The sequence below is a fragment of the Schistocerca piceifrons genome, chromosome 9 (genome assembly GCF_021461385.2).
Source record: "Schistocerca piceifrons isolate TAMUIC-IGC-003096 chromosome 9, iqSchPice1.1, whole genome shotgun sequence".
Lineage (NCBI taxonomy): Eukaryota > Metazoa > Arthropoda > Insecta > Orthoptera > Acrididae > Schistocerca > Schistocerca piceifrons.
Genome location: NC_060146.1, coordinates 160790357 through 160814213, shown reverse-complemented (window position 1 = coordinate 160814213; position 23857 = coordinate 160790357). Strand labels below are relative to the sequence as shown.

The following is a 23857-nucleotide window of genomic DNA, read 5'->3' as shown; positions in this document are numbered from 1 at the left end:
TAAAAACGGAGCAACGAGTATGCGTGACATTTTGATTTAAAACCAAGAAATCAGCTTCTGAGACTTACGAACTATTACAAACAGCTTTTGGAGATAATTGTATGAGCCAGTCAAATATTTTTGTCTGGTTCAACAGATCCTATTAAGATGAACCACTGTCCGCCCATACTTCCACCTCAAAAACGAATGAAAATGCTGTGAAAGTTTGCAACTTTGAGCACCCTGGTTGCAGACTTACAATTAGGGAGACGGCTGATGAACTTTTAAGTTTCTATGCGATTCAGTCAATTTTAACTGAAGATTTGAACATACATTGAGTGTCCGCAAACTTCATTCCAAAAGTGTTAAGTGACCGAGACAAAACCAACTTGAAGTGTGCCAAGAACTGATTAATTAGACTAAAGACCCAGATTTGTTAAATAGGGTAATTACAGGTGATGAATTGTGGGTATATGGATATGCTCCGGAAACCAAAGTGCAGTCTTCGCAGCGGAAGATTCCAGGTTCACCACAGTCGAAAAAAGCATGGCAAAGTCGGTCGAAGGTGAAGACAATGTTTTTTTTTTAACCAGTGGCAGATAAATGCTGCTGTCTGATATCAATGAGGCAGCAACGGTCTTTATCCAATGTGTCTGTATGCCATTCAATGCCTCATATGTGGTGAGTAGCAAATTATCCCATTTCAGAATTTAATGTCTAGTCTGTCCAAAGTAAACACAAACTGAGCACTAACTGTAGAAATATGGAAGAAGCTATGTCGCCGAAAGCAGTGACTTGCCGTACTGCAGACAAAGGAAATTTTACTCACTTTGTTTCAGCACAATTTGAACTCCACTGCATATACACCTACACTGTTGCTCACATAATTCATCAAATGATGGGGTACTATAGAACAGGTATTTAATAAACCACTTTCTCAAACAATCACTACAAGTGTCTAAGCATTAGTTTATGAAAAGCATTGTCAGAGTGATGAACTAATCACTGAAACATATTCTTTGGAAATTCTAGACATAAATGAAACTTCATTCAGCATTGTGCACATTCTTAGTTTCTTTTTATTATTTTCTTTATGAGTGTCTCACAAGTAATACACAAAATTAATTAATACTTATGAAACTTTTGCTACATAAATTCAGTAAAATTATTACATTGCTTGATCATTTATTACTTTTATGGAGAACAATGCTCATATGTGTGTGTATAATGCACAAGCTGCTGTGAAGTCTCAGAACTGGAATGAAAATCAGTTCTGTATAGACACATCTAAAACATCTTCCACTATAACAAAGCCTTAACTCATCATTTAATATTATAAGGTTGGTGTGTACAGAATTGTCACTCTAGAAATAGTTAGTGCTCTCATTAAATTTCCACATATAGCGCCAAATTATGATTGGTAAGACAACTAAATAGAGAGAATATGCATCAGTTCTGTGAAACCTGGCATCAATGGCTGGAGACTGATAACATTTGTTTTATGCTGCAAGACCGAACACTGACGTGATGCAGTACATAGACTTATTTTCCCAACGGACTGTACAGCTCCCGTCCGAGGCATTGTCCCAGTAACAGGAACTTGCAGTGTGGAGACCCGCTCCTGTCTTCTGCATAATCGTGCATGTAACTGCAAAAATGTAAATACATTAGTATTTCGGCGTCCTAGGATCGTACTAGTAATACACACATAACAGTTGCATTTTAATAGAGTAAGACTGGCGGTAACAGCAAACAACTTTATTTTGTCAAATACGTTACTACTGCATCGACAGTTACATCGGGCTACCTAACAGTAAATGAGAATAAGCACTTACCAATATACTTATACGGCTTGTGCAATTTTACTAAGCCGTTTAAACAACTTTCCACGACTGCTGTTGTCCACTGGTTAACTTTGCTGTGCTGATACGAATTTCCACCTATAGAAACTTCTATAGCCTCTTTAATAATTGCACTGACTTCATCAACGACGAACTGGAAAAAGTTACAATAATGAAAACTTCAATATTAGAGGATATCGCATGAACTGAAATGAAGTCACAATTACCTCTTCTGCTGCGTCATCCATAGTCATTTTACTTCAACAAGTATAGCGCTGTTGTACAATAATGATACAACACATATCTCTCAACGCCACTCACACCTCCTGTAGTTAATGTAGTTTGTTAGGATTCGTGACAGACTGACAGTTTTCATGTGGTAGTGTGGTCTATGTACAATGTTTAACTTTGGTTAAACTTGAAGGAAAGAAATTCCTGTGATACTATATTTATCTTTGATTGAGCTTTGATATAGAGAAAACAGAAAAACAGACGTGTGGCATGTGTATTGTGAAATGCAGCTGCGTATCTGTGACTTAGGAGAATGCTTACATTGAGGTAGTATATACTACGTACTCTTCAGCGAAAATCGTACTATACCGACCTATACCTGTATACCACAATGTTGTGTGTGTTGACAGTCGGCACAGATGTTGGCCAAACTGCAAGGAACAAGTGCATAGTCGGCGCGCTGTTGAATTTCAAGCAGTGGCCTGAGATTGGGAATTAGGTTATGTCAAAAGGAAAACCGATTCCGTTATATGCCTTTAGGCCTTATGGTTGGAGTGAAGAACAAAGTCCTCTTCATTGCCTCCTGTTTTACGAAAATTATTTGTTAATTGGTAGTGGAGATGGCCAGATATTCTGGTACGATCTAAAAACTCTGAGACCAGAACGATCATATTTGCCGAATATCCGTTCTCCTTGTCTACAGTTACTTCGTTCTGGAAGTTATTTGATCTCGCAAAGTAAAGCCGGCGATGTCTCAATGTGGATCCAACGTGAGGGCGACTCTTGGATCCGCAAAAATAAGACTGACAACAACCACACTGGATTTTGCAGAATAAAAGTTCTCGAGGTACGGGTTTTGCTGGCATTTTGTTTAACAGTAACACATCTTTTCTCACTAATAAACTTCAAATCTTTTACAATATTCTCTATACAAAAACAAGTATTAAATGTACAGCAGAAGAGATTTTTAGCACGGTATTAGGGTTTGTCGTGTGGAAGTGATGAGTTTAGACCCAACTACTTTCTCCTAATTCAGATGTTGAACGGTAATAGGTGACGTACTTTACAGTTGCATTAAGAAGTCAGAGCCTGAGGATGAGCTTATTTACATAATAAAATACAAGCGTAGTTAATGACTGAAAAAATAATGTGGGTAGATATTCACAAAGTAGACATTTCAGGTGGAAAATTGTTTTTCCTGTATAATTGTGTTCACATACCACTGAGGAGACCAAGTAACTGCTGAATTGATCCACATCAAACAGTACAGTGTGCAGAAGGAAAATTAAGCAGACTTAAGCAACTGCGATATTCAAGTATGTTCTATAGTCCTGAAAATGTGGAAGTATACCCATTAACATGCTGCAAGAAACTCTTGATGTTACTACAATTTGATCTCTGTAATTAACTTTCCAGCACGAGTAGGTAAAGACAGTAGGCCCCTAACTGATGTTTTCTTTGTTGAAGCTAAAAAAAAAAAAAGCCATATACCCAGTAACAGGACAGACATTATTAATAATAGTTTACTATCTGGGATGAAATTTATAATGAATCAAATGCTGAAATAAAATTTAATCTATTCCATGATAAATTTGTAAGTTAATTGGAAAGGACATATGACAGCCATATAAAGAACCATGGATCATTAGAGGGATTCAAGTATCTTGTTCATTTATTTATATATTTGTCCATAGATCATTTAGTACAATAATATTGGACATGTCAGAAGCATTACAGAAACTGTATATACATACAAAACATTAACAAATAGGGTAGGAGAAGGTGAGGAAAGGGCAGGAAATTGACCGTAGCCTTATCGTAGGAGTCATCCCAGCATTAACTTTAGCGACAATGAGAAACCATGGAAAGCCCATGTCAGGATGGCCGATGGGAAATAAACCCTGGTCCTCTCAAATGTGAATCCAGTACTGGATTTTTACTTTGCTTGGTATGCAGTTGGAAGGGGATTCACAACATACATCATCTACATTGTAAGTGCAATGTGCACAACAAGTAAATAAATGAAAAACTGCAGCTCTTCACTGTCCTCCACCCCCATCATACTATGCCTCCCCCTTCCCAGCCTCCTTACCCCCACCCAGTCACCACTCCCATCACGCACCGGTGCTGCTGCTCACAGTGTGGTTTCAGTTGTCTGAGACTGCAGACGTGTGTGCGCATGTGCGTACATGCATGTGTGTATGTTTGTGTAGAAAATTTAGATAGACCTTTGGAGAAAAGAGAATCACCTTTATGAATGTCAACAGAGCAGATGGAAAACCAGTCCTAAGCAAAGAAGGGAAAGCTGAAAGATGGGAGGACTATATAGAGGGTCTATACAAGGGTGATATACTTGAGGACAATATTGTGGAACTGGAAGAATGTGTAGATGAAGATGAAATGGGAGATACGATACTGCATGAAGAATTTGAAACAGCACTGAAAGACCTAAGTAAAAAAAAAGGCCCCGGGAGTAGACAACATTCCATTAGAACTACTGACAGCCTTGGGAGAGCCAGCCATGACAAAACACTCATCAGGTGAGCAAGATGAATGAGGCAGATGAAATACCCTCAGATTTCAAGAAGAATATGTAATTCCAGTCCCAAAGAAAGCAGGTGTCGATAGGTGTGAAGATTACCGAACTATCAGTTTAATAAGTCATGGCTGCAAAACTAACACCAGTGCTTTACAGAAAAATGGAGAGACGGGTAGAAGCCAACATCGGGGAAGATCAGTTTGGATTCTGTAGAAATGTCAGAACACGTGAGGCAATACTGACATTACAACCTATGTTTTGCGATTTATAGACTTAGAGAAAGCCTTTGACAATGTTGAATGGAATATTCTCTTTCAAATTGTGAAGGTGACAGGAGTAAAATGCAGGGAGTGAAAGGCTATTTACAATTTTTACGGAAACCAGTTGGCAGTTCTAAGAGTTGAGGGGCATTAGGGAAGCAGTGGTCGGGAAGGGAGTGAGACTGGTTTGTAGCCTATCCCCGATGTTATTCAGTCTGTATATTGAGCAAGCAGTAAAGGAAAGAAAAAAATTTGGAGTAGGAATTAAAATCCATGGAAAAGAAATAAAAACTTTGAGGTTTGCCAATGATATTGTAATTCCATCAGACAGCAAAGTACCTGGAAGAGCAGTTGAATGGAATGGACAGTGTCTTGAAAGGAGGATATAGGATGAACATCAACAAAAGAAAAATGAGGATAATGGAATGTAATCGAATTAAATCGAAGGTGGTGCTGTGGGAATTAGATTAGGAAATGAGACACTTAAAATAGTAAATGAGTTTTGCCATTCGGGAAGCAAAATAACTGATGGTGGTAGAAGTAGAGAGGACATAAAATGTTGACTGGCAATGACAAGGAAAGTGTTGCTGAAGAAGACAAATTTGTTAACATTGAGTATTTAAGTGCCAGGAAGTCTTTTTTGAAAGTATTTGTATGGAGCATAGTCATGTATGGATGTGAAAAATGGACGATAAATAGTTTAGACACGAAGAGAATAGAAACTTTCGAAATGTGGTGCTACAGAAGAATGTCGAACATTAGATGGTTAGATCACATAACTAATGAGGTGCTGAATAGAATTGTGGAGAAGAGGAATTAGTGGCACGACCTGAATAAAGGCTGGGGTTGTTTGGTAGGACACATTCTGAGGCATCAAGGGATCACCAATTTAGTACTAGAGTGAAGTGTGGAGGGGGTCATTCCATGTCAAATCACCCAATAAAAAATAAATTTTACACCCACCTCCTTAGATTTTCATGAAATTTGGCTCAAATGGTTCTAATACCATCCTGACAACACCTGCAAATTTTTTTTGCTGTATCTCTTATAGTTTTTTTATACATTTTTAAAGTTTTTATGTTTTGCGTTTTCCGAACCTTCGGAAATGGTAAATTTAATTTGTATTCAAAACTTTAAAATTGCTTATCTTAAAAACTCTTTTAGATAACATCATGAATTTTTGCAGCAAGTTTATTTATTATACATATTTGAAGATAAAAATGATACTATTAAAATATATTAATATTTTCTATGAAAAAAATATATATGTATTTTTTCTTTTTTTTTTTTTTTGAACGGATGTTTTGTTTTATAAGAATTGCAATATCTAGAGTCTCAGACCTGATAGAATGCTCAAATTTGTTTTAATTTACTCTTAAACATATAGGCTACTTGATAAAACAAAAATAATGATTGCTTTTTAACATGTTTATTAATTATAGTAGATTACATTAGAATTATGTACAAAGATGTGTACTTATGACACTTATGTATAACCCAACTGATTGCTTGAAACATTGAATTTTTTGAGTAATTTTGTCTTTTTAATAAACATTAATGCTGATTCAAACTGTTTTTCCACTTCATCCAAGAGCTTTCAGTTCTTTTGATACAGTCTTTTTTGAAGTAATACATTCTTCCAGTGCCGCTTGATTGAGGTGCGTGTACTACACAGACTATGTGCTCCAAAGGCACTATGCAAGAATCTTCTCTTTCAGGCCAATAAAATGATGCAGCTGGTCCTGAAGGATGTAGAAATAGAATTTCTGCATCTTCTTCATCATTGAATATTGTTTTTACCAGTCCAAAGTACCAGTTACCATCATAATTTGCAGCCACATAGCTATTTATGGATGGTTCAACATGAACCCAATCAGAAGAAGAATGGAAAGAAAAGACTAAGGAGGGTTTTACACTATCTGTAGTCCTTCTAATTTCAAGGTTGTTTGTTGGAAGTGGTTTGAAGTTATGAAAACTTCTTGTTCCAGGAATGGTTCGGGTTGCTGAAAAACCTTTTTCTAGTTTTAACCGTAGCAAATCAGCTTCTTTTTTGTCAATAAAGTGAAAATGAATGTTTTCAATATTCTTTTCACAAAACTTGTACACATCGATTGCTGTCATTATTTGTTCTTTGTCTGAAAGCTGTAGACTGGCTTTCCTTAAAATTCTTTTAATAGTTCCTCCTAGGCCATCACAAATTGACTTCCCATGACTTGTTGCAAAAAAAGAGTGTTGGGCCTTCGAATTAAAGTCTCTCAAGTGTTCAGTCAAATTTTTAAAACTGTTTACATTTTTGTACTGCCCAGCACAACCATCTGTAAAGTAGTGAACTGAGTCAATGTCAGTATGATGTAATGACAGCCAATTTGTAATTTCTTTTAGTACAAAGTTAACAAAACCAGTGTCATGTTCTTGGTCATCGCTAATAAAACAGTGGTTGGAAACAAAAACATTGTTTTCCTCATTTCTTAGAAAAACTCCAACTGGGTGTAGAGTAGAACCACCTCTATTCCAGTGGTAGCTTTGGGTCTCATTTTGTATAACAAAGGAATAATTTTCACTGAAATCCATCACAATAATTGCTGTTTTGGGTGGTGGGTCTTCTTTCAATCTTTTGAAGGGCTGCTGATAGGGATTTTGCTATAAACGAGTGTGGGGTGAGCTTGTCCAATGACCTAACCAATAAAGAAATGTAGTCTTCAACACTGATAGACTGTTTGATCATTTCTGCCCTGTCTGTGTTAACCCACTGACTGATTACAATTTCTTCTTCTAAATCATAATCTTCACTTAGTTTTTCAGTTAAGTACTCAGTTAGTGCAGTATTTGCAGGACAGCTGTCGCAATGATGTAGCATGCAGTTTTGGTTTTCCGTGTTGCACACAAGCATCTTAATTAGGTCTTTATAAGATTCTTCAATTTTCACAGCATCCAGTAATAGTTTAACATTCTGGTGGATACTGCATACACATACAGTGTGTGTGCGTGCAGCACCAGCAAGGATACACCATTTAGGTCTCAAGAAACCAAATTTTGAAAATCCTACTTCTACCTCGGGATTCTCCCATTTGAAAGAATAATAGAGTTCTATCAAGTTACGCAAAATGAGTCTTTTTTGCATATACACATTTTTTTGTACGCTTACTTTGTCTTTTGTTCCAGGTAGCACTCCTTTTCATAAAAAATCTGTTACAAGTCTTACTGTATTTTCAGAAAGAGTTTTACCTTTTTTTGGACCAGGAGTTTCCAAAATACCCTTTTCAGATTTTAGCTTTCTAGCTTGTCGCACCATGTACTCACTCACATTAAATTCTTTCATCACTTTATTTCGACTCCAAGAATCTGGAGCCAAGGTCAGAATCTGGATTTTTCTAGACCTCCCAACAGATGAAATCTTCTCTTTCATAAGAGAAATCATTACATAAAAATCCTTTGCTTTCTCAACCACACTTGTATCTTCTTCGTCATCATCAGAACTTGGTGCATCATATTTTAATGCCTTTGAAACTGCCTTTTTTGCAGTCTTTTCAATACTGCTAACCTTCCTTTTAAAATAAGACCCTTTACTTTGTTCTGACAAGCCATGAAGCTTTATTGGTGTTAAGCCTAAATTATCAAGAGCAATGTTTGTTTGTACTAGTGATTCATTTCTGGATTCAAATGATTCTAATTCAACCATGACTTCATCATCTGTTTCACTTTCATTGACTTCAACTCTTAACTTTTCCTCAAAAGGTATGGCATGTTGAGCAAAGCTTTTGTCCAGGTTTTATGCTAATATTTTTTGTCAGTAATTGTTTAGAAAGATCCAAGCCTACACTTCTCAACAATTTTTTGATGGGCTTTTTGTGTTTTTTTAGTGGGTCTACACATGTTGTTTGATACTTTTCAAAAACATTTAAAAAGTAGTAGCTGTGGTGTGAATGTATATTCTTAAATTCACACAGATTAATTCCAGATCGTAAGTGGATCAAATCTTTTTCTTCCTCACTCAGTTCAGATACCAGTTGTAACTTTTTTGAAGGTGTGTAGGTTGTTTGGAAACAGTCAGATTTCTTAAATAACCCTACGCTACAGGTTTGAATATCTGACATACTGATTTCACTTTTGGTCTGATTACTGTTCTGGTTACTTTTATAGGATATTGGAAAAGAATCTCTGTAAAGTAAGTAACGGTACTTACTGAAAGTTCAAATAAACTTAATAAAATACTATCCAAGCTTTATTTAACACTGTAATAATTTTTTACTTCAAAACACAGGAGTATCAAAACAAAATCCAAGGGTACATTGTTACTCCAAGAAGACAAAAACTTATTTTCGGTGTCTAAGTCACTTGGTACTTTTTATTTTTAAAATATAATTAATATTATTTTAAAAAATTAGATAACTATTAAACAGGTTAAAAAGCCAACATAACTTTTCCTTTATGTAATAGCCTATACAATTAAGAGTATTTTAAAACAAATTTGAGCTTTCTGTCAGGTCTGAGACACTAGATATTGCAGTTTTTGTAAATCTAAACATCTGTTAGCTAAAAAAAAAATCTTGAGTATTCTTTAATATACAATTTTTTTTATTTTTTTAGTTGTGAGGACATGTTTAAGTTAAGATTTCCGACTGCTGAAACAATGCCAAATCTAAAAAATTTATTAAAAAAACTATAAGAGATAGAGCAAAAAAAATTTTACAAGTGCTTTCATGATGATAAAAGAAGTAATTGTACCAAGTTTCATCAAAATCTGACATGGTTGGTGTCAAGGCCTAGGTGACTTGACATGGAATGACCCGAGGGTAAAAATTGTAGAGTGAGACAACAGATAAATACGCTAAGTGGATTCAGAAGGCTGTAGGTCACAGTAGTTACTTGGAGATGAAGAAGCTGGCACAGGATAGAATAGCATGGAAAGCTGCATCAAACTAGTCTCTGGACTGAAGACTATAACAACAACACAGGCATCTAAGAGTACAGGTTAAATTTTATGACATATTCTGTTTTACATGACAAAATTCTGCACAATATACAGGGTGTTACAAAAAGGTACGGCCAAACTTTCAGGAAACATTCCTCACACACACAAAGAAAGACAATATGTTATGTGGACATGTGTCCGGAAACACTTACTTTCCATGTTAGAGCTCATTTTATTACTTCTCTTCAAATCACATTAATCATGGAATGGAAACACACAGCAACAGAACGTACCAGCATGACTTCAAACACTTTGTTACAGGAAATGTTCAAAATGTCCTCCGTTAGCGAGGATACATGCATCCACCCTCCGTCGCATGGAATCCCTGATGCGCTGATGCAGCCCTGGAGAATGGCGTATTGTATCACAGCCATCCACAATACGAGCACAAAGGGTCTCTACATTTGGTACCAGGGTTGCGTAGACAAGAGCTTTCAAATGCCCCCATAAATGAAAGTCAAGAGGGTTGAGGTCAGGAGAGCGTGGAGGCCATGGAATTGGTCCGCCTCTACCAATCCATCGGTCACCGAATCTGTTGTTGAGAAGCGCACGAACACTTCGACTGAAATGTGCAAGAGCTCCATCGTGCATGAACCACATGTTGTGTCGTACTTGTAATAGCAGCACAGGTAGAGTATCCCGTATGAATTCATGATAACGTGCTCCATTGAGCGTAGGTGGAAGAACATGGGGTCCAATCAAGAGATCACCAACAATGCCTGCCCAAACATTCACAGAAAATCTGTGTTGATGACGTGATTGCACAATTGCGTGTGGATTCTCGTCAGCCCACAAATGTTGATTGTGAAAATTTACAATTTGATCACGTTGGAATGAAGCCTCATCCGTAAAGAGAACATTTGCACTGACATGAGTGAAATGAGGATTGACACATTGTTAGATGAACCATTCGCAGAAGTGTACCCGTGGAGGCTAATCAGCTGCTGATAGTGCCTGCACACGCTGTACATGGTACGGAAACAACTGGTTCTCCCGTAGCACTCTCCATACAGTGACGTGGTCAACGTTACCTTGTACAGCAGAAACTTCTCTGACACTGACATTAGGGTTATCGTCAAGTGCACGAAGAATTGCCTCGTCCATTGCAGGTGTCCTCGTCGTTCTAGGTCTTCCCCAGTCGCCAGTCATAGGCTGGAATGTTACGTGCTCCCTAAGATGCCGATCAGTTGCTTTGAACGTCTTCCTGTCGGGACACCTTCGTTCTGGAAATCTGTCTCGATACAAACGTACCGCGCCACGGCTATTGCGCCATGCTAATCAAATGGGCATGTGCCAACTCCGCATTTGTAAACATTGCACTTACTGCAAAACCACATTTGTGATGAACACTAACCTGTTGATGCTACGTACTGATGTGCTTGATGCTAGTACTGTAGAGCAATGAGTCGCATGTCAACACAAGCACCGAAGTCAACATTACCTTCCTTCAATTGGGCCAACTGGCGGTGAATCGAGGAAGTACAGTACATACTGACGAAACTAAAATGAGCTCTAACATGGAAATTAAGCATTTCTGGACACATGTCCACGTAACATCCGTTCTTTGTTTGTGTGTGAGGAATGTTTCCTGAAAGTTTGGCCGTACCTTTTTGTAACACCCTGTATATGCCACTATGTAATTTTGCACACTTCACATTGTGAAAACTGCAGTACACTACATGACACAATAACCTATCTCACAAACACATCACTGCCACATAATTACAGTGCTAGAGCAAGCCATCGCTTCATGCACCATGCGGTCTGCATCATCATTTCACTTTCATTCCAAAACAAATGATGTCACTCAACAAATTGCTACATAGTGCAATTACATCATAGCTCAAAGCAGATGGGTGGTGTCCTACAACCACATATACCACAAGGAGGGTATAGTAAGTAAACACGTCTTTTTAAACTCAGGCTTGAAGTGAGCCCTTGCCGAGCTATCTGACAAAATTCGAATAGCTCTTTTCTGTAATGTAAAAAATATTATTTAATTGACTATTAATTTTTCTCCAGAAAACTATTCTATAAGCTACAAGGGACTGGAAGTAACTAAAACAAGCCATTCTAGCATCGCCTGAGGAGCAAATTTTGGAATTCCAAGAGCGAAACATGGGAACTGAGTTTCTGGGAGAGATTAGTTACATGGTCTTCCCAATTTAAATCTTGATCAACATATTTTCCTAAAGGTTCTGTGCAGCATACCGTGTCTAATTCATTTGTGCCCAGTACCATATGGAGATCTTTGTTTTGATTTGTCTTCCCATAATGTATATAGTTTGTTTTCTTCACAATTAATGTCAGCTTGTTGGCATTGCACCATGAATGCGAGGACTTAAGGACTTTATCTGTGGGAGCGGATGAGGATTACTTGATATCACTCACTGTTACACTAACACCATCTGCAAAGAACGTGATCTCGGCTGCAGTGTGTGAGGCGTGCATATCATTTATATAAATAAAGAACAGAAGGGAGTCTAAAACGCTATCCTGGAGTAAACCTATTTTGACTTTCCTTGCGTCAAATATTAGTCTGACTTTATGATTAGCACGAGTTGATGTGAGCTCCATAACTTGTAATCTGTTATGCAAATGTGATTGAAGCCACTTGTTTTCTATTCCCTTTACCTCATTGAATCCAACTTATCTAAAAGGATTTGATGACTAATCATATCTAAAACTTTAGAAAGATCTAAATTAACTCCTGCAACACTACTATTGTTATCCAAATTACTATTCCATTGGTGTAATCATTTATCACTGTTTCCATACTTCCACCTGTTCGAAAGCCATACTGATTATTATTCAGTAGGCTGTGGTCATCTGAGTCAGACATTCCCAAATGTTTCGTCTGACAGAACACGTTAAGAATACTGGTACTTCAATGGAACACTTTGTTTATTTTGAAAGTTAGTATTTTTTTTTTTTTTTTAATGAGAACTTATTTTATTCAGTGATGACTTCAGTTTGATATCGTAACTAATGACAAAGAAATAATAATACAATTTTAATAAAGTAGTACAGTCCAAATGTCGAAAAAAAGGAAGTATCATGTTATTAATTTTTTTCTTGGAGCACTTATATGCTTCCCGCAGAACACCAGTGTTCTGTGGAACACAGTTTGGCAAACCCTGATCTAAGTACTTGAGGATTCGTTCTCTCATTAATGTCTTACATTCTTTGAGAGTAGTGAAATGGGTCAGTAATTTTCAGCTTTATGCCCATTTCCACACTTGAATAAAAGTATCACTTTCAGTATTTTAAATCTTTTGTGGAATGCACCCTCAGTGAATGATAAATGAACATTGTGAGCCAAGAGCTTTACAATTTGTGAACCACTGCAGATTACAAGTGACAATGGAACATCATCTACACCAGCTGACATTTTGCATTTGAGGCTTTTAATTACCTCTACCACCTCATGTTCATTTGTTGGAATTAACCTCATGCTGGACACTGGTATGCAAAGCCTAAATGTATCCTGATTTGTAAAATTTAACTTAAGTGCTTGGGAAGTATTTATAAAGTAATAATTTATGTAATTTGGCAGGTCTTTGCTGTCAATTTTCTTGTGAAAGGAAAAGTGAATTATATCTGTTGAAAAAAACAAATAAACGTCTTGCAGTACTTGCACTACAAAAACTGCTTAAGTTTCTAAGAAAAGTTAATAAAAATCAAGAAACATGCACATTATGTCAGAAATTAGTAATGTCAACAACAGACTTAGGGCTGTATGGAATGTTGTAAAACAATTCAGGGCAACAAGTGACAGAATAGGATAAAATCACTATTAATTTAAATGGAAGAGCTGTATTGTGGATGGTTGATACTTCAAAAATTTTCAGGGTGCAAATCATATGATAAGAATCATTTGTGGTGTAAATTCTAGAACATCATGTAGAAAACTGTTCAAGGAACTTTTTTATTCTAACCACTGCTTCTCAGTATATTTATTCCTTAATGAAATTTGTTGCAGGTAATACATCTCTATTTCCAACCAATAGCTCAATATGTAGTAACAATACTAGGAATAAGAACAGCCTACATAAAGGCCTAAAATCACCCCTTTTTGCGCTAAAGAGAGTTTAATGTGGAACAATGAATGCCATTTTTTACTTCTCATACTGTAATTGCGTACATCATTGTTCCTTTTGAACTACAGTGAAGTATTTACAAGAAACTTTATGAGGGAATAAATCTGCTGTGAAGCAGTTCTTAAAACAGATGTTTTCAAGGTGATTGTGGGTAAGCACCACACATTATTCTTACAGCATGTTTTTGACCCATGGACACTTTATTCCTTAAAGCTGAGTTACCTCAGGGCACTGTTCCATAGAACATTTTTGAATGGAAATTCACAAAATATGTCAGCTTACCGATTTGCCTGTATTGAAGATTTGCAATGATTCAAAGTACAACTGTGGCTGAACCAGGTTGTTTTAGGAGTTCCAAGACGAAGGATTTTTTTCCTGTTTAAATTCTCATCAAAATGGACATCGAAGATTTAAAAATGTTCACTGGTGCTATCTTGTTATTTAGTGCTTGTAAAATTTGGTGAGTGACTGTATAAATGACAAAATTCTCAGCTGAGCAACTTTTCTGAAATCCAAATTGTAATTTACTGAGGATATCTCAGTTGGAATACTATTCTAGAACACAAAAATTTTGGAAATTATGTCAGTGGTGAAACATTTCAGTAGTTATTGACATCTCTCTTATACCCATTCTTTGAGGGAGGTTTAACGATGGCATATTTTGATCTCTCTGGAAAAATGCCCTGAGTTAGCAATATATTAGATTAGATAAGATTCAGTTTTTGTTCCATAGACCCAAAAACAACGATATGATTCTCATGGACGTGGAACATGTCAGAAAGTAGAACATAAAAACATAAAACATTTGGATATAATACTTACTACCCTGATCATTTGTCAGGAGATAGTCAAAATAGGTGAATACAATGCGGTAAACATGAACAGCTAATATTTACAGAATTAACACTCTGTCAGAATGAAACATTGGTAAGCACTATTAATAAATTTATCATACACAAAATACCTCTTGACTGTTGTGACCAAATGCTGTCAAAACTGGAATCTAGCCTCAAATGGCGGATGGAAAGGAAATTCCTCTTGTTCACTACACACCACAGTGAACCCTATAATGCCCCATTTACAAAGTGGGAGCTCCTCACTGCCCTTGCACATTGTCCCGACACAGCTCCTGGACCGGATCGGATCCAGAGTCAGATGATTAATCATCTCTCATCTGACTAAAAGTGAAGTCTCCTCGCAATCTTCAACGAGATCTGGTGCAATGGCGTCTTTCCATCGCAGTGACGGGAGAGCACCATCATTCTGGTGCTCAAACTCGGTCAAAATCCACTTCAAGTGGATAGCTACCGGCCCATCAGCGTTACCAACTTTCTTTGTAAGCTGCTGGAAAGTATGGTGTGTCGGCAGTTGGGTTGGGTCCTGGAGTCACGTGGCCTACTAGCTCCATGTCAGGACGGCTTCCGCCAGGGTTGCTCTACCACTGATAATCTTGTGTCCCTCGAGTTTGCCATCCGAACAGCCTTTTCCAGACACCAACATCTGGTTGCCGTCATTTTTTACATATGTAAAGCATACAACACAATGTGGTGACATCATGTCCTTGCCACATAATATGAGTGGGGTCTCTGGGGAATGCTCCAAATTTGTATTCGAAACTTCCTGTCACTCTGTACTTTCTGTGTCCAAGTCACTGCCTCCCATAGTTCCCCCCATATTTAGGAGAATGGTGTTCTGCAGGGCTCTGTATTGAGTGTATCTCTATTTTTAGAGACTGTTAACGGTTTAGCAGCCATCGGTCTCACATTCTCTGTATGCGGACGATTTCCACATTTTGTACTGCGTCTCCAGTACTGGTGTTGCTGAGTGGCACAGTCATGGGCTCTAGCCCACAGCTTCCATTTTCCAGCCACGAAGTCATATGTCATACATTTCTGTTGGCGTTGCACCTTTCATCCAGAACCGGAACTTTACCTTAATGACGATCCACTCATTGTAGTGGAAACATATTGATTCTTAGGACTGGTTTTCAATGCCTGATTGACATGGCTACCTCATCTTCGTCAGCTTAAGGGGAAGTGCTGGCAGCACCTCAGTGCCCTCTGCTGCTTGAGCAACACCAATTGGGATGCAGATCGCTCTACGCTACTGCAGCTCTACAGAGTCCTTGATCAATCCTGCCTTGACTGTTGGAGTATGGCTTATGGTTCAGTGGCACCCTCAGCATTGCGTTTACTCGACCCAGTGCACAACTGTGGCATTCGCCTAGTGACGGGAGCTTTTAGAACGAGTCCAGTGTCCTGGTGGAGGACGGAGTCTCTCCATTGCGGATCGGATGTGCACAACTGCTCACCGTTACATTACAAACATTTGTAGTTCTCCTGCATATCCAAATTACCATCTCCTTTGCCCAACCACAACGGTTCATCTCCCGCATCAGCGGCCCATGTCAGAGCTTATGATTGCAGTTCACGTCCGGTCCTTTTGTGTGAAGTGGAGTCCTTCCCGTTACCACCTCTCCTCGAGGTCCATTCACGTACATCTCCATGGTGTACACCTAGGCCACAGTTTCTTCTGGACCTTTTGCGTGGGCCTAAGGACTCTGCTAACCCTATATCTTTCCGCTATCACTGCCTTTCGATTCTCAGTGTGTACCAAGGCCATGTAGTGGTTTACACCAATGGCTCAGTGACTGATGGTCACATAGGCTTTGTGTATGTTCATGGAGGACTTATTGTACAGCACTCCTTGCCAGATTGCTGCAGTGTTTTCACTGCAGAGCTGGCAGCCATATTTCATGCTCTTGAGCACATCTGCTCATGCCCTGGTGAGTCATTTCTCCTGTGTACTGACTCCTTGAGCAGCCTACAAGCTATCGAACAGTGCTACCCTCGCCATCCTTTGATAGTGTCCGTTCAGGAGTCCATCTGTGTCCTGGAACAGTCCCGTTGTTCAGTGGTGCTTGTGTGGACCCCAGGACACGTCAGAATCCCAGGCAACGAACTTGCCAACAGGCTGGCCAAACAGGCTATGCAGAAACTGCTTCTGCAGATGGGCATCTCCGAAACTGACCTGCGTTCTGTCTTACCCTGCAGGGTTTTTCAGCTTTGGGAGACAGAATGGCTTAACAGTACGCACAACAAACTGCGTGTCATTAAGGAGACTATGAATGTGTGGAAGTCTCCCATGCGGTCCCCTTGCAGGATTCAGTTGTCTTCTGCTGGCTCTGCATTGGCCATACCTGACTAACACATGGTTACCTCCTCCGTTGCAAGGACCCACATTGGTGTTGCTGTGGCTTACAAATGACGGTCATCCACATCTTGCTGGACTGCCCACATTCAGCTGCTCTGTGGTGGACTTTTAACTTTCCCAGCATCCTACCTTCGTGTTGGGTGACAATGCCTCAACAGCAGCTTTAGTTTTAAGTTTTATTCGTGAGTGTGGGTTTTATGATTTGATCTAAGTTTTAGTGCATGTCCTTCGTCCCTCTGTGTCCTCCACCCTAGTGCTTTTAGTGTGGAGGTATGAATGTCTTGCAGAGTGACTGGCTTCTCCTGTTTATTCTCATGGTCAGCCAGCCATGGTAATCTGCTCTCTTGTTTTGATCTCTTCTACATGTTTCTTGTGTCTCTCTGTGGTTTTCTTGTCTGATTTTGCCCATTTTAGTGTTTGCTGCCTTCTGTCATTCTTGTGGTTTTCTCCTTTGTTCCAGCTGTCTTTTGTATGTATTTTACTCCTCCCCTTGTGGAATGATTTTAATCGGAACGAGGGACCAATCACCTCTAGCAGTTTGGTCCCCCCCCCCCCTTCCTCCCTCTTTTAAACCAGCCAACCAATCAACCTCTACCCATCATTATTTTCAGTATCATTGACTACACAGTGGGAACATTACATCAGTGCTTGTAACATGTATCTTTTGTTATAATTTTATTCTTTTTTATCTCGCTGTAGGTTTTATAGATTTTATAATGATTCTTTTTTCCTCTTTTTGTCTGTTCAATCAGAAGATGACCAGACTCTGGTTGAAATCAGTTACAGTACTGTGAAATCCTAGTGTTATTTTGTTGTATACAATAAGAAATAAAAGAAGATAATCACTTACATGTAAGTGGGCACTGTGACATTGTTTCCAAGCTGAATGTTATATACAGGATGACACAGAAAATGCACTGATCCACGAAATAATATAGGCAGAGTGTTAAAACTTGGCATGTGTGCCTGAAATGACATGGTGTTTTATTTCAACCAAACGCGAGTCCCAAAAATTGGCCACAAATGGCACTGGACAGGAACACATCAGTGACTCTGCATGAGAATCTTTATGAAATGAGCTGTAGTGAGGAGAGTTGGGTCCCCAGACCCAAATCTGGATATTATTGGCTGTGGGGTTAGCCGAAGTCACAAGTCTACCACAGTTGTCCAACCTCAAGGGCGTGCTAAAAGAAAACATCTGACAAAAATTTCTTACCCTACCTGCTGATAAAAGGCTGTGCACTGTTGTTCACAATGTTATGGCTTGACTAAAGGCATTCTTGCTGAGTGTCAGCTGACATAGTGAGCATTTGTTATAAAGAATGTCATCTTTGCTAAAAATCAGTTGTGATGCTAAATTATTGCTTTCGTATCAAATGAAGTGGCATCTTTCAGTCTCCTGTGCACTTTTTTTGCTTTCCATAAAACCCCATGTAATTTCAAACGTGTGTAAATTTTTCTCTCTCTAACTACATTATTCCATGAAATATTGAATTTTTAAATGTTAACGGCCTTTTGGGTTACTCTGTGTATTAGTTGCTACCTGATCTGTACTAAAGATGATCCAAATCACATTAACTTCAGGGAATCAGTACTTCATCACAATACAAGAAATGGACATACAATTGACATGCCATACTCCAGACTATCGGGGTCCACTGTCATTGTAAACATCATGGCCTCATGGTTTTTTAACAAACTATAACTTAATACAAACACAGTGTTTATGAATAAATCAAAAGTACTAGGAAAATGGATTGCATGTAAAAGAAACCATACTGTTCAAGAGTTCATTAAAGTAGTCACCCAGTCAATAGGTTTCTAACAACATGATCGTAATATATTTACTTGTATTTAAATTAGTAACACTGTGTTACTGGAAACACAATCCTAGAATTAAACAGAAAGAAACTGCAGAAACTTGTGCAGACAATATTAAATAGGTAAGAAACTGTGTAAACTTGTACAGGCACAATTGTAGTCACCCATCTCGACCGTTTGTGCTAATGTCATAGGTAGACAATTGGTTCTTTTGCGCTGTAAGACTCTGAACCGATATTTCTCAAAAATGCTTGAAGTGGGGTTCACTTGTGGGCAGCTAGCCTCTTAATGCGGGCGTTGTAAATCCAGAGTTTGTATCAGTTTATTACCTAACTCCACAGAGCTCGTGCTGGCACTGCCATATCGTGTGTTCAAATTACCTCTTGAAAGTCAGGACCAGCTGGTTATTTGTGTACACTCTGTACAGTTCTGGTGTCAGAAGACTTAACAGTTGTGAACTATTATTCTGCTCTTTCACCAGAGGCCATCTCAGAATTGGCTACTACAAAGCAATGTGGCGACCGATGTAAGGTATTGGCCTGTTATCAGAGCAGGCAGGGTGATTGGTATCTTCCAGGGTGGATGCCATTGTACCTGGCTGTAGAGTCAGTGGAGGCCACGTCAGTAATCTTCCATTCAAAGCTGTCTTCGATGTATTGTATCGGGTTTGGGATTTGACAGATGTCAGCTCCCCTTTTTTACAAGATAGAGCTGACAAGCCCTTGGCTTTATGAAGAAAAAATGCTGTTATCAGTTTGAAAAAATTTATTTACTCAACATTTCCCCCCTAGGCTCAATACATGAAAAAATAGGCAATTTTAACCTCTTGAGGAAGGGTGTCGTCTTGCCAGTACAGGATTCCCTTTATCAGCTTTCCTCGATGTTTGTAGACCAATTGTTGCTTCAGTTTGTCAAGAAATTCAACATAGTATTTTGCCGTGATGGTTTTACCGTGCTGTAAGTAGTCAGTCAGTTGGATTCCACCTTTATCCCAAAAGACGGATGTGAGCCACATGTGTACATTTCTGTTTGTGTTTTGAACTTGTTTGGATGTGGAGAACCAGTGTGTCTCCATTCTTTGGACTGTTCTTTGTTCTCTGAACTGTAAGTGTAGATCCACATTTCATGTTTCATCCATGGTGATGAAACAATAAAAAATACCACAGGATCCCAGTAAAATTAGAGCAAAATGGACTCTAAAACAACCATTCGTTCATCTTTTGGTCTGCACTAATACGTTTGGTGAAGAGCTTCCTCATGTCCAGAATCTTATGACTAATATGACATACACATTCTTGAGATATGCATAGGATCTCTATCTTTTTTAGCAGTTATCCTCTGATCATCAAAGTTCACGGTTTGAACAGAATTCACAGTTTTCAGAATTGTAACTCGAGTGGACCTTGTAGGACACTTTCATTTTGAGCCCTCTGTTTTAAATGCAGCAACTCAATTCTTGATCCATCCAAGGGACTCACAGCTCATTTGTGGCTTCATGTGTGACGTGTACGATGCCCTGATCTATTGCAATCTTTCTTCTCTCCCGTGCTCCGTTCACTTCCCCATATCTATTCCTTCCCATCCTGGCTCCTCTACCTCCTGCCCCCCCCCCCCCCTATTTCTCCCCCTTGGCGTTTCCCTTTATGATGATCCAGCTAGTCCCTCGGTTCCACTGTTTCTTTGGATCTTGTCTAGAGGTTCCATTCTCCCTTTCCTTTTTCCACTTTATTCTGGTTCCCTTTGGGGTTTGATCTCCCTTTCTGCCTTATGGTTTCGTAGTGTGAACCATTTGGGGGAGAACTCTGTCCCTAGCATCTCCAGTGTGGGTTCTGGGTTCCTATCCCCCTCCCCCCCTTCTTCCCCTTTCCCTTCTCTGCTATAGCCAATTTCCCTCTGCTAGGTCACAAGCACATGTAGCCAGTCCATGTGGTAGGACTCTTATGAACCCATCTGGCTGAGCTCCCTGAATCCCTGATTTGTGCCAGGACAGATTAGGAGACACTCTACTCTTTTTTGTGGAACATATCGAAGATAAGTTTGGTGCAGTCAACTCGCTTAGTAAGATGAAATCTGGTTCCTTAATGATCAAAACCTCTTCTGCCAGTTATTCAGTTTCCCTTTGTGCTTGTGAGCACTTAGAAGGCAGCATGATGAGCATTACTCCTCACCAGTCCTTAAATATCACTGAGGGCATTATATTTTGACTTAAGTTCAGTCTTGATCACACCATTTATGTTTCAATGGCATAGGTAACTGGTTTCGGTTATTTTTACATAACCATCATCAGACCCATGGCTCCCTTAGGATGGTAGGCGGAGCTCTCCTCAGCTGCTACGAAGTCAACTGATCCAGCTGAGGAGAGCTCCGCCTACCATCCTAAGGGAGCCGTGGGTCTGATGATGGTTATGTAAAAATAACCGAAACCGGTTACCTATGTCATTGAAACATAAATGGTGTGCTCAAGACTGAACTTTAGTCAAAATATAATAATCTATTGATCACTGTATTCCAAAAATGTTTACCAAAATTGTACTGAGGGCATTATTTTCCAAAGGGCTTCCTCCTTCAGGTACTCGGGACTAATCTGGAATGTCATGGCGTTCATTTTATCCAGCTCAGTCTCTTCTCTCATTGGATTGCCTGATCAATTAATAGGAGGGGAAGATTCAGGAATTCAAAACTCTTGACTGTTTATCCTACTCTGAGGGCCCACAGAAATTCGACTGTCTCCACCCGGTATCTTTAATCTCGACATTTGCTTCTGTTGCATCCTTTCCTCCTCGTGATTCCTCCTTACCTCCCTCCTGTCCCTCTTCCCTTTCCTCCTCCCTTGTTGTTCCCATTCCCTTCCCTCGTGGAACTGCTGCTTCTCCTCAGCCAAGAAGAAGCCCCTCTAAGGAAAGGTACCTCAGCCTAGTGAGCCCATTGAAGGGTTGGCAGGACACCCTGTTTCCACCTCTGTCCCAAACAGGCAACGGCTGTCAGTACTTGGTGGTCCATCCCATCTCTCACCCCACTCTCTTTTGTTCTTTTTCGTCCTTCTCACGTGTTCTATTTGACTTGGTGTTCATCCTCTGTTTTCCTCTGCTTCTCTCACCCTGCTGTGTCACTAGTCTTTCCTGGTCATTGCTAGGTGGAGTGCCTCTGGCAAGTGGCGGGGCTATGTCCTCCATCACAGGTTCTGTCTTTGAGGGCCTCCAGCTGTTTTGTCTTTATTCATTGTTGATTTACCTGGTCCAGGTGGGGGGGAAAGGTGACCTTGTAGTTGGGTCCCATCTGTGCGCCCCAAGTTCTCCCACTCTCTTTCGGTTCCAGATCTTGCAGACACCTGTACTCCCTCTGTGCCCTACCCTCCTCCACCTCTGAAAGAGAAGAAGAAGAAACAACATAAATCCCAAGGCAAGGCGCCACGGTGCCCCCAGAGGTGCCATCTCCCCTCTCGCAAACTGAGTCTGACATCTTATTTATGGATGTCACCTCATCTTTACTGGTGACAACTGCCGACTGAATGATGTGACCTCCTCCTCAGCTTCTTCATGTCTACCTTGGATTCAGGCCACACGATCATCCAGTGGAATTGTAACAGATACTATCATCACCTAGTGGAAATGCAACGTCTTGTCTCCTCTTATTCTGCATTCTGTCTCATTCTTCAAGAAATGCATTTCCGTGATGACCACTCTCCCCAACTTTTCGTGGTTATCGGGCATTCTGTCGAAATCCTGCTGACCCTGGTGTAGCGTCTGGTGGGGTCTGCCTTTTTTTTCGCTCCAATGTCATTAGTGACTGGATTCCCCCACGTACCACCTTGAAGCAATAGTGGTTTGAGTGCAAATGACTCCGGCAATCACTGTTTGCAACGTCTACCTTCCTCCAGGTAGGCCAGTTGCTTACGTTGCACTGTTTACCTTTATCTAGCAACTCCTGCCCCTCTTTCTCCTCCTTGGGGACATCAATGGCTGCCATCCACTGTGGGGGAGTATCACTTCAATGGATAGGGGTATCCTAATTGACCACCTTATCACAGACGACGTTTTATGTCTCCTCAATGATGGTTCCCCTACACACTTCAGTGCCAATCCTGGTACCTTGTCTGCTATCAATCTCACAATCTGCTCCCCTACCCTTGTAGCTTCCCTACATTGGTCGTCCAATGATGACATTTGTGACAGTGACCAATTTCTGGTGATTCTATCATTCCCCTGCTGTCACCAGGCAGACAGACCCCCAATGTTGGGCATTCCACAGGACCAATTGGCCTTTATGTGCACTATTTGATTAAAAGTATCCAGACACATAGCTGAAAATGACTTAAAAGTTAGTGGCGCCCTCCATTGGTAATGCTGGAATTCAATATGGTGTTGCCCACACTTAGCCTTGATGACTGCTTTCACTCTCGCAGGCAAACGTTTAATCAGGTGCTGGAAGGTTTCTTGGGGAATGGCAGCCCACTCTCCACAGAGTGCTGCACTGAAGGGAGGTAGCAATGTTGGTCAGTGAGGCCTGGCATGAAGTCGGCATTCCAAAACATCTCAAAGGTATTCTATAGGATTCACGTCAGGACTCTGTGAGGCCAGTCCATTACAGGGGTCTTATTGTCGTGTAACCACTCTACCACAGGCCATGCATTATGAACAGGTGCTCGATCATGTTGAATGATGTAATTGCCAGCCCCGAATTGCTTTTCAACAGTGGGAAGCAAGAAGGTGCTTATAACATCAATGTAGGCCTGTGCTGTGGTAGTGCCATGCAAAACAACAAACGGTGCAAGCCCTCTCCATGAAAAAGATGTCCACACCATAACAACATCACCTCCGAATTATACTGTTGGCTCTACACACACTGGCAGATGAGTTTCACCACCCATTCGCCATACCCGCACCCTGCCATCTGATCGCCCC

General features: G+C 39.8%; 2 protein-coding genes across 2 annotated transcripts in view; one reads left to right on the top strand and one right to left on the bottom strand.

Annotated features, from left to right (window-relative positions):
* Positions 1 to 1028: 1028 nt before the first annotated feature.
* LOC124716991 (dynein light chain Tctex-type 1) lies at positions 1029 to 2430 on the bottom strand. The gene is made up of 3 exons (XM_047243614.1): positions 2048 to 2430; positions 1815 to 1974; positions 1029 to 1627 (listed from the first exon to the last, which is right to left on the bottom strand). Exons 1-3 carry the CDS (start codon positions 2072 to 2074, stop codon positions 1479 to 1481), a joined length of 336 nt encoding a protein of 111 aa, XP_047099570.1. The 5' UTR covers positions 2075 to 2430; the 3' UTR covers positions 1029 to 1478.
* Positions 2431 to 2512: 82 nt separating this feature from the next.
* The window catches only part of LOC124716799, a 73033-nt gene continuing 51688 nt past the window's right edge, over positions 2513 to 23857 (top strand). The window contains exon 1 of the mRNA XM_047243347.1: positions 2513 to 2898. Coding sequence (XP_047099303.1) covers positions 2554 to 2898 — 345 coding nt within the window. The 5' untranslated portion in view covers positions 2513 to 2553. The remainder of the gene's footprint in view (positions 2899 to 23857) is intronic.

Coding starts and splice junctions, on each gene's coding strand:
- LOC124716991 (XM_047243614.1), bottom strand. CDS start 2,074: ATGACTATGGATGACGCAGCAGAAGAG. Junction 1,975..2,047: donor TGGATGACGCAGCAGAAGAG/GTAATTGTGACT, acceptor AACTTTTTCCAG/TTCGTCGTTGATGAAGTCAG. Junction 1,628..1,814: donor CAAGCCGTATAAGTATATTG/GTAAGTGCTTAT, acceptor ACATTTTTGCAG/TTACATGCACGATTATGCAG.